Source organism: Ochlerotatus camptorhynchus, unplaced genomic scaffold, assembly GCF_037179485.1.
Source record: "Ochlerotatus camptorhynchus isolate MF236.1 unplaced genomic scaffold, CSIRO-AGI_Acam_v1.1 ptg000062l, whole genome shotgun sequence".
NCBI lineage: Eukaryota > Metazoa > Arthropoda > Insecta > Diptera > Culicidae > Ochlerotatus > Ochlerotatus camptorhynchus.
The window spans coordinates 983,125-993,983 of record NW_027040552.1 but is presented as its reverse complement, the minus strand read 5'-3'; the positions used below and the strand labels follow the sequence as shown (position 1 = coordinate 993,983).

At 42.6% G+C, this 10,859-nt stretch overlaps 2 protein-coding genes across 4 annotated transcripts; one reads left to right on the top strand and one right to left on the bottom strand.

Moving 5' to 3' along the window:
• Positions 1-6,459: 6,459 nt before the first annotated feature.
• On the bottom strand, positions 6,460-8,600 carry LOC135696872 (ferritin heavy chain-like). Of its 2 annotated transcripts, none has more exons than XM_065216414.1 (5): positions 8,495-8,600; positions 8,176-8,309; positions 7,339-7,601; positions 7,141-7,269; positions 6,460-7,063 (listed from the first exon to the last, which is right to left on the bottom strand). In XM_065216414.1, the coding sequence occupies exons 2-5, from the start codon at positions 8,264-8,266 to the stop codon at positions 6,920-6,922; spliced, it is 627 nt and encodes a 208-aa protein (XP_065072486.1). In that variant the 5' UTR covers positions 8,267-8,309; positions 8,495-8,600; the 3' UTR covers positions 6,460-6,919. The 2 variants fall into 2 exon arrangements, with proteins under 2 accessions (XP_065072486.1, XP_065072485.1); XM_065216413.1 differs by having other exon boundaries at positions 8,375-8,551.
• Positions 8,601-8,938: 338 nt separating this feature from the next.
• LOC135696871 (ferritin light chain-like) lies at positions 8,939-10,272 on the top strand. 2 transcript variants are annotated; one of them, XM_065216412.1, is made up of 4 exons: positions 8,939-9,124; positions 9,204-9,285; positions 9,451-9,720; positions 9,791-10,272. In XM_065216412.1, the coding sequence occupies exons 2-4, from the start codon at positions 9,216-9,218 to the stop codon at positions 10,117-10,119; spliced, it is 669 nt and encodes a 222-aa protein (XP_065072484.1). In that variant the 5' UTR covers positions 8,939-9,124; positions 9,204-9,215; the 3' UTR covers positions 10,120-10,272. The 2 variants fall into 2 exon arrangements, with proteins under 2 accessions (XP_065072484.1, XP_065072483.1); XM_065216411.1 differs by having other exon boundaries at positions 8,939-9,285.
• The last annotated feature ends 587 nt before the right edge of the window (positions 10,273-10,859 follow it).

The following is a 10,859-nucleotide window of genomic DNA, read 5'->3' as shown; positions in this document are numbered from 1 at the left end:
TTGAGCGTATGCATACTGCAACAAGGAGAATTTCCCGTCGATTAGAACGTGATCGATTTGGTTTTCTGTGTGTTGGTCAGGTGATCTCTAGATGGCTTTGTGGATATCCTTGCGATGGAAAAAGGTACTTCGGACTACCATACCCCGGGCTACCATGCGTGGTTGAAGTTCGTCATAGAATAACCTATCGAAACCCGGGAAGACAAGCGATTTGCAGGTCAATGTTTCGAGTTTCCAATCGTAGTCATTATTTCGTCTGTGCCGATTTAAAATCTCCTAAATAAAAGAAGAAAACAAAAAAGTCTGTGCCAATTGTTCCGGTCCTTATTTCTTTCTTCGGTATTTGCAACTTAATATTTTTTTCCAGGGCGGCTTGTTGGGCCTGCCCCAACCCCCTGTATCGCCAGGGGACCATTATGCACAGTTCTGTTTAGAGTCCCACGCTGGCACTAGGACCATAGAGGTAACTCTAAGACTAGAAGGTCCCGAAATAACGTGCTCAACTTTTTGGCTCAGTTCTGGTACTCTCTTCGGTCCCAAGCTAATCGATTCACCCCTCGAAACATAGGAAAATCCACTAACCCCTAATTTTATCTGTCAAACTTTCATAGTGTCAAACATTGTGTAGTACTAGAATTTCGACTAGAATGGGGTACGTTAATCGATTTGCTTGGGACCAATAGGCTAGTCAAGTAGTGAGCCAATTTAAAATCGTTAATTTCGTATTGATTGTTGCTAGGACGGTGATCATCCGCTCCTAACATGGAAAACAGGCACCGTTTTAAGCCACAAGGAGAACAGACGCTCGGGTTTGGTGAAGCATTTCCTCTATCACCGTACTATGGTTACCGCGCCAGTGTTCGCGTCGTACCTCTTCACTTTGTTATTGCCGGACTGGCAACATTGCCCAGGCTACGCCACCCAGCTATGTACATGTTTTAGCTGGTAGTCTTTTGTTATTATATGACTCAGGGAGGCGTGAGGTAGAAACTTGTGAGGACCAGAGCTAACTATTCCGCCCCTCCCAGGTTGTCAACTCACCATTTTGTAGCCAATGTAGCTTCATGAACAACAATGCTGAAAACAGCAACTTTGTATATAGCAAAGATCATGAGATGTCGAACCTGCATTTACACGAAATTCATAAGAACACTTGTGCTGCCTAGTGACAGAATTCGGAATTAATCTGTTCTTAATTCAAAAAGTCCTAACCTCATAAAATTGCAGAAAATAGCACCTTTCTAGATGTCGATCCTGCATGTACATGCAATTTATAAGGACACTAGTGCCACTTAGCGAGAGAATTCCGAACTAATTGTTTAGCATTTTTAAGAAATCCATAGAACAATATTGTTTAACTTTTGAGTTCTAGTTTCTCGACAGTAATAGAAAAAAAAAAAAAAAACATCAATAAATAGATCACTGGGCGTTAATGGGTTAAACTTCTGCAAAGATTTTTTCTTGCTACATTAAGAATTAGATTCCATTGTAATTAGAATCCATATTTCGTTGTAGTTCTCCTCCGAATTTTTTTAATTGCTTGATCAACATTTAAGAGATTTTCATCCGTGGGTGATCGTTTGGTGTAGTTTCAGGATTGTAGTCATATCATCATTAAGTTTGCCTCATGGTTAATTCAATTTGAATGCCCTTCCGAATCGCCTTGGAATGCTGCTTGAAATTCCTTCCGATTTGCTTTTGAGTTTGCTTGAATACTACTCATAATCTCCATAAAATTATCTTCAGACCTATCTTAGAAATCACCCTTACAATTTTTTATGAAATACTTCTCAAAATTACCTAAAGTTTTTATTCAAATTTCTCCTTCAAATTCCTAAAAAATCTTTTGACATTTTCATAATAATTCTCTATCTAATGCTGCGGAGTGCCTAAAGTGTTGTCCAACTCCTAAACGCATTTTTTAAATCGGAGATTTTTTTAAATTTATCATTTTTGAAGTCAGAAATCTCGCAAGGATCAAGAATGTAAAAATCTAACCTAGCCTAAAAATATTGAAAATTTTCTTATGTAATCTTCAAATCTAGTGCGAGAATTTCAATCTTATACCGTGGATCTTGTAAGCAACGGGTTACTCTTAATCCTGGGTCGGCTTCCCACGTACTTCAGGCAGACTCTTGGGGAACAAAGCGGACAACCAACCAAACCAATCACGACTAGAAGAGGACTCGCATGCAAACCTAAGGCTCTAGTATTCAAGAATAAACGTCACAAATTTATTTTAACATTTTATTTAGGACATGAGAGGTGAGGGAAGGAGGGAATTTTAAGGAGAGGGTATCGGTGCGGCCGTTCAGCTGCTGGTGGGGCCCTTCACATGCTTGAAGTGCGAGAGAGAGTGTGTTTCTGCTGACATACCTGATCCGGCTTGCTTGTTGGAGGGGTGCTTACGAAAGGGGGGGGGGGACACATCGGTTCCAAGCACTGGCAAGCGGGGGCGGACCCGTCGGTCCTCACCAGGCTGGTAACCTCCTTGGAGTCCGTTCCTGTGCTCCACGACCGTGTGTAGTCACCGAAATGGCGAAGGGGACTCGGCTGACTACCTGCACCTGGGGTTGAATCCGAACGGATGCCAGAACGGATCTATTCCCGGAAAAGGAGGCTTGCTTGACCTTAACCAAGGTCCTGTAGCCCGTCCGTCGATGGTGCGGCTCTTCGATGTTGGAGTTCCCACGTGGTCCACTCAATGGAACGTCAACGGTCCGACCAAGGGCAACCTTGATCTCGACTTCTCCGGTCGATCTGCTTTCCGTCTGGTAGATACGGTTTCGCCCGTTGGAGATGTCAACTGGGCTTTGCGTTTGCGCACGGTGGGTTGATTAGTAGTGTTTTTTTGGTTTAAAATTTAGTGCGGACTTTGCCGTCTTTTGTTTTTATTTACAGGGAGCACAAAGGACAAATGACGCAAGCGCGGTTTATGCTTGTCCAATGGCTTTATTTTTGTACTCAATGCTTATGACTACATGCAAAGACTTACAAATAATTATATACATTTGCTGGTCAACTAATTAACTGGGTTTAAATATTTATGTTAAACATAAATTAACAAACAAAAACAAGATAAACTGGCAAAAGGAATATAATACTAAACACAGAAACTTTACTAACCGATGAGCCTACCTTAAAGTTTTGAATTTATAACTAAACTAGCTACCTACAGTTAAATATCATATTCGCAAAAACTGTACATCGCCAATCGACTTCAAAGCCATTGTTGGCGGTGATTGACCGGTAACAATCTCATTTTTTTGTAAAACAATATGCTCAATTTATCAATACGGTCTAGTGTCGCTCGAATAATTTACATGTAATTCAGACAAACTCTGAGACATTTCAAATTTTCAGACTTTATAAAATCATCTAAATTATGCTAATTATGGAACCTATATAATTTTTGAAATTCGGGTAATTTAGTTTGTTTCTCAATAAAGAGTTTCTACGGTTTTCTACATTTAAAGGGTGATACGGTCAAAATTTGGTCAATATCAACTTGACGTATTTCTTTCAATTTTGCATTTAAAAAACCTGAACACCCCTCATTTTGAAGGTGTGTGTGTGTAGAATGTTGCTCCTATTTTGATTTTGGAATTCACTCTTCAGTTGTCAAAATGCCGTCCAAGCAAGAAGAGCAGCGTATCAAAATTTTGCTCGCGCATCGCGAAAATCCGAGCTACTCGCACGCAAAGTTGGCAAAATCGCTAAAAGTTGCCAAATCAACCGTTACAAATGTAATTAAAGTGTTTGGGGAACGTTTGTCGACAGCCAGGAAGTCTGGATCGGGGGGAAATCGAAAACCGGAAGCCGCTGAGACGACAAAGAGAGTTGCCGGTAGTTTCAAGCGAAACCCTAACCTCTCTCTCCGAGATGCCGCAAATAAGCTGGGTGTATCGTCTACAACCGTGCATCGAGCCAAAAAACGAGCCGGACTATCGACTTACAAGAAGGTAGTGACTCCAAATCGCGACAAAAATCCAAAATACGACGGCCAAAGCGCGATCCCGGAGGCTGTACACGACGATGCTGACCAAGTTTGACTGCGTGGTAATGGACGACGAAACCTACGTCAAAGCCGACTACAAGCAGCTTCCGGGACAGGAGTTTTATACGGCAAAAGGAAGGGGAAAGGTAGCAGATGTTTTTAAGCACATGAAACTGTCAAAGTTCGCAAAGAAATATCTGGTTTGGCAAGCCATCTGTACCTGTGGCTTGAAAAGCAGCATTTTCATAGCTTCCGGGACTGTCAACCAAGAAATTTACGTGAAAGAGTGTTTGCATAAACGTCTGCTGCCTTTCCTGAAGAAACACGGTTGTTCCGTACTGTTTTGGCCGGATTTGGCATCTTGCCATTACGGTAAAAAGGATATGGAGTGGTACGCCGCCAACAACGTGCAGGTGGTTCCCAAGGACAAGAACCCTCCCAACACGCCAGAGCTCCGCCCAATTGAGAAATACTGGGCTATTGTCAAGCGGAACCTAAAGAAGACCAAAAAACTGCTAAGGGCGAGCAGCAGTTCAAGGCAAACTGGCTTTCTGCGGCGAAGAAGGTGGACAAGGTGGCTGTACAAAATCTGATGGCAGGGGTCAAGCGTAAGGCCCGGCAATTCGGATTTGGAAAAGCGGAAGCCTAACTGAATATTTTTTGTGAATTTTATACTAATTGAACTTGAAAAAGAAATTTAATTTGATTTTTTAAATAAACGATTTCACCGATTTACACGCGTTTTCCCTTGACCAAATTTTGACCGTATCACCCTTTAAAATAAAATGCCGCTAATTTATTTTTTCAGTGACATAAATGGTGAAAATCATAATTGCATAATTCCGGTTTTCTACCACATTTAGCTGTTTATATGAAACCGGGAAAAATATGTTGGGTAACTGAGAATTTAATTTTCTAAATTCAGTGGCCACACTGAGTACATGCTTTTGTAAACAAACAGATCAATCGCCGATTTCTCGCAGATAAAAGCTCAATCTCATTTACGACGGATGGGATACGCCATAATTTTTTTGTAAAGGGTGTATTCTCTAAAAATGGGACACACAAATTTACTCACAAAAATGAAACCGATTTTCGGATTTTCTTAAATTTTTCAGGGAATGAAAAACTACTAATGAGTTATGATTTACAAAATTTGTTTTACTTAATTTCGTCTCCCATCTCGAATGGCCGCACCTTCCTTTTCACTCCACCTATCAAATTCTGTACAACCGATGTTCCCAGTGTTTTTGTTGATTTTACCCAAATTTTCTTCAACTCCAGCTCTGCTTCAATAGTTTTGGGCTGTTTGCGAAGTTTCGTCTTCAGAATTGCCCAGAATTTTTCAATTAGGCGAAATTCCGGTGAATTTGGTAGGTTCATATCTTTTGACACAACATTGACTCCGTTGGCTCGGTACCACTCCAACACGTTTAGAGTGTAGTGACAGGATGCTAGATCAGGCCAAAATAGAGTTGAACCTTTGTGTTTCCTTATGAATGGCAAGAGACGCTTCTTAAGGCACTCTCCGTGTAAATCACACCGTTGATTGTTCCGGAAGTGATGAACCCAAGTAACAATTCTGATTTTATGAGGGTTCTGTACACCATGATTTAGACTTGTAGAATGCTATAAAACCTCTATAAAACTTGCAATGTTACTTGGGAAGGGAGTACTTATTTCACCACAACCGCAAATCACCTACCAGATCAGGAACTTCTTTGCTAATTTCGATAATTTCGTCTTTCGAACATTCTCTGGAACATTGAACTTAGACTTGGCAACGAAATATTCTTGCCCAAGAAGTTGATGAAAGTCGGCCTTGACGTAAGTTTCGTCATCCATCACGATGCAACACGATTTGGTAAGCAACTTCGTGTAAAGTTTCCGGGCGTGGGTTTTCGCAGTGATATTTTGCTTTTCATTCCGGTTTGGGGCTTTTTGCACCATGTAAACATGTAACTCAGCACGCTTCATGGTTTTCTGGACAAAACCGACTGACACCTTGGACTTTTAAGCGGTATCTCGAAGTGACATGTTTGGACGGTTCTTGAACTGTTGCGCCAGTTTACTGTACATTGGACCATTTTTACGACCACTCCCTTCCTTCCTTCGGGCACTCAGACGCTCCTTGAAGGTTCTTATCATACGAGACACAGTTGTATTTGCTATTCCAAGCTTTTTCGCGATCCAGCGGTGGGACGCCTTTGGGGAACAATTTCTTGTTTCGACTTCATGACTGGAGCTACTGTATAAATAACTATGAAACTTGACAGATGTAAAAAAATACGCTATGTACAAGCTCAACAACTTAAATTTTCAGGTTTTTTACTCATACTGTTCAAAAGTTACAGAAGATTTTCGGTGTGCCATTTTTATCGAATACACCCTTTATGATGCGATTCGTCGTATCTGGGAATAAAGGTGAATATCACACAGTAATCGGTATAGAAACAGCAGTATTTTGTACGTTTTGAAGAACTATTTTAATTTATTGGAAATTTTGTGTCACTTAACGGTGCTACAGTCTAACGGTTGTACAACTTGTGTGTTACATAATCCATCCAATCGAGTTGCACCCGTGTGAATCTTACGTCGCAGAAATGCCTCCAATCGCTCCAATCAGCACCACATTTGGGAATAATCTATGCACAAACACATGAAACCTAAACGACAAACAGATCTAATCGGAGTGCTAGGTATCGTTTGTTGTACGTGGTTGTTAATTTTTATTATTCAAGCATTCTTCAGCGGTCTCTTCAGTTCGCGTAATCTCTAGAGAACTAGAGTTAACACAGTAGTAAAAAAAAAGAAAACTATAAACTGTATGTCTTTGAGAGAAATGGGGTTCATCGAACTCAAAATTCTTCAGTTTTTCAGCACCCGGTTCCGCACTCCGTTGTTGATCGACGACTGCACTATTTACATGTGGTTCTTGTCGAACAGGAACTCTCCCAGCTTGGGTGCGCTCTTCTTCATCTTGCTGAGGGTCGCAATCTTCTCTGCCAGTTCGCGCTGGCCCTTGTGCTGCTCGTCCAGGTACTCGCCGGTCAGGTAGTCGGCCAACTGTTTATTTTTAGGAACAAAAAGAAATTGAATGTTAATTGAGGTTTAATGAGGTTGATTGTCAAGGTTGGACTTACGTGGAAGTCGTTGGTGCCCTCTTCGCAGGCCTTGATGACTCCACGGATGCTGTGGGTGACTTCTTCCTCCTTCTTCAGAGCGAAACGCAGAGCAGTTTCGCCATCGGTTCCGGGTGGCACTTGGAAGCTCTGTAATCAAGGAAAAGGGCTCAGGTGAATTTATCTGCCAGACGTCTTAAGGCTTCTTGGGTAATTTACGTAGTCTAGGTTGAAGCTGGACTTGTCAACGGGCCCTTGTCCACGCATCAGGGCGTACTCGATCAGCTTGATGCCATGCTCGCGCTCCTCACCGGCGGCATTGAAGAAGAACTTTTCAAACCCGGGTAGGTTTATCTTTTCCTGGGCAAAGTGGGCGGCAATCTTCAGATAGACGATCGAGGCATCGAATTCTTTGTTGATCTGTTTGTGTAGTGCCGTGAGGCACTGATCGTCAATGTTGTTCCATTTGTATTCAGCGGTTCCTGGCAATTAAAGTCAGAGTTAACTCAGTTATCAACGAAATATGAACATCAACATCCGGAATCGTTTAATATTTAACTTATTGTACGTATCCTCAGAATTATACTCGACCCCAATCATATGGGCATTATTCAAAATTGGATAACAATGAATTAATTCCGCAGTTCACCGCACTGCTTTGACAGGCACTTTGTTTACGCACAATGCATGCTTTCGCTATCCGCAGAATACGCAGCAGGGGGCGTCTGGAGCAATTGCGATGCCGATTTTAGGTGCAAACCTTTCAATTAGCATCTACACCCCATTCGGTAACTCACGAGAAGGCTACAGAGACAAAGAGCTCTTTGTCACTACCCTGAATCTGTTCTATAGGGCAACATGGTGTAAGTGAGTGAGTGACTCAGTGCGAAGAAATCTCACTCGGCTCGATCGATTATGGTGACAAGCGATGAGGAAAAGGAAAAACAAACTATGCCAATGCAATGGTGGAAATGTACGTCGTAATTGCGGATTTTTCATTACATCGGCGATGATAATGGGTCAATTCTAGCGGAGATGAAGAGTATTTTAGCTCACCTGTCTGCTCCTCAGCTTGTGCCGTTTCCTGGTAGATGGACAGGAAGGCTACAGCGATGGCTACAACTCCAAAGAAGATCGACTTCATCATAGCTTGTTACGCACTGCGAATTTGTGTTCCTTACAAAGTTTATCTGCAAAAGATTTACACTATTTAGCCACGGAACACTTCCGAACGGAAATAGCCAACGACACTCACTAGACAGAACTAGAATATCCTAAACAGCTTCACTAGCTTTTGAACTATGTCAACCTTTATACACACTGGCACAGAAGGTGACTTGATGGCTGCGATGGAATAAAAGGATCTAAAACTCACGTTCGTGTTGCTTCCACCTCTTTCGGTGTCCGGTACTTGTCTGATTCGGGCTCGTCACTGTAGACGGGTCATATATCGACAGCACGGGCAACACTCACGGCAGAACTGCGCCTGTGTCGGTGCAGTGAGTTCAAGATAACCCACACGGCCATTCTCCTATAGATTGGTACACGCGGATACACGCGAATGGTTGAACCTCGCTCCTGGAAAAAAAAATATGGTTTTGCACACGAACCCACAACCATTTATCGCCCGGCACTACGACCAACCATGTTCTGGATGGTTGCGACAAAGCGATAATTGATGAGTAACCCCAATCGATCATTCTCCAACCATTTGGCGAACGACGGAAAATAATGGTTGACGCGTACTCACCCATACACGGCCGTAGGGACCGTTCTTTACGGGACGGCGTATATTTGTGACCACAAAAGCGTACGCGGCTGCAACGAGTACCCTCATAACCGATCAGATAGTCAAGTAAGTGAGACGTAGATTTCATCAGATCCGTCGGAAACGGATTGAAACCGAAAATATCGAGTGATATAAGCGCGTAGCTTTGCCTATTTCTATAAAAGTTTCAGCTCATCTGCTGATTTTGTCGAATTAAGAAGATTCACAAAATCGTAGGTAAGAGGAAAACGTCGTACGGAAGATTTTGTGCGATTAGAGCTAACAGTGTCACCCCATTGTCCACCTGATCTTGTAGTACCGAGTCAAAATGAAGTTCAACCTGGTTGCTGCCGTTCTCGTAGCCGGGCTCTGCATAGTCCGTGCTGTTGACTACAACTGTAAGTTTTTTTAATAATAATAATATCATAGTAAAACATCTATTCAGAGTTGCTGTCCTTGCAAATGCTTAGTCTAAGTGTAGTGCTAGGAAGTAAAACTGCGTCACTCATTTAGGGTAAAGGTACCACGATCACCATTGACTGTTGTTTACTCCCTCACACTAGCCTCCGACGTCAATCAGTTCACCGCCCAGTTTTCCTCCATCAACCACGTTCAGGATGATCTACAAACGTTCACCAATCAGCAGTTGGACAAATCGTATGACTTCCTGCTGCTGGCCTTCACGTTCGACAAGTACGATCTGGACCGTCCCGGATTCGAGAAGCTCTACCGTAAGATTTCCGACAAGGCCTGGGAAGATACGATTGCACTAGTCAAGTACCAGAGCAAACGTGGTTTGATTGTCAGTCTGGATGGAGTCCAATCGGGAGTCGGTAAGGCCTTAGCTAATTTGGCATACTTCAAACTCTTAGCATAAATGTTCAAATTTCCTTACCCAAACAGTTAACCAGTTGAACGAGGGCAAGGTCGGTAAAACCAGTCTGCTCGATAGCAACGAACTATCATCGCTGAAGGTCGCCCTGGGATACGAGAAGATCTTGGCCGACGAGAGTCACCGCATCCACAAGAAGATTTCCCATGCCCACGACAAGGGAGCCGCCTACGATCCAGACGTAGCTCACTACTTGGACGAGGAGATCATCGAGTACCAGAGCGGAACGATTCGCAAGCTGACCGGCTACATCCACAATCTGCACAGCATCATCGAGGAGTCCAACACCAAGGACATGGGTATTCATATGTTCGATGAGTACTTGAGTTCGGTGGAATAAGTACAGGAGGACATTCAACTCGTTTTAGTTGTGTAGAATACAGAAACATTCTTTCCACAGTTTTCCCCCCATCAGTTATTAGAATACAGTACAAGTTTTTCTAATCCTATTGTCTGATTGTATGAATAAAAGTCTGGCATAAGCGGAAACATACGTTCGTTGCTGTTAATTAATTCTGTGTTCGATTCGATGACTCATCCAGGTGGACTTTACTCTCATGCTTTGTAACGACCAGTGTGTTACAATTTCTCTTTCTCAGCGCAGTGGTTGTGAAATGGGAATTCTATCCTCTGTTTGTGGAAAAAGAAACAAAGTTGTCTAGCAACAGGACGCTTATCGGCTCTAGGATCTGGTCGGGGAGTAGTCGGTAATTGACACTCAAATTGAACGTGCGATAATGGTTTCACGTCTCGATGTTATCAATCGTACGTGCATATTTTGTTTATCAAAACCATATTTTGTTTGACAGATAATTCCATCGGCGGATGCTTATGGCTGTGTGAGAATGAAGGAGATTGCCGCCCGCTGTGTGCACGGAGCCGAACACGAATCTAATTGTTTACCGATGTGCTTGAACATCGTCGGTAAGTTTTATGTTTTGAACTCGAAACGCAGTTCTGGACGGTGGGAGGAATATCATTCACTTACTTTGAATGAGTTCGTCGTCTTCCTGTCTTGGACGCTGTTACACGAGCTTTGTGCCTGCTTTCAACCTTTTTGAAGCACTTTCACCTCTCTGT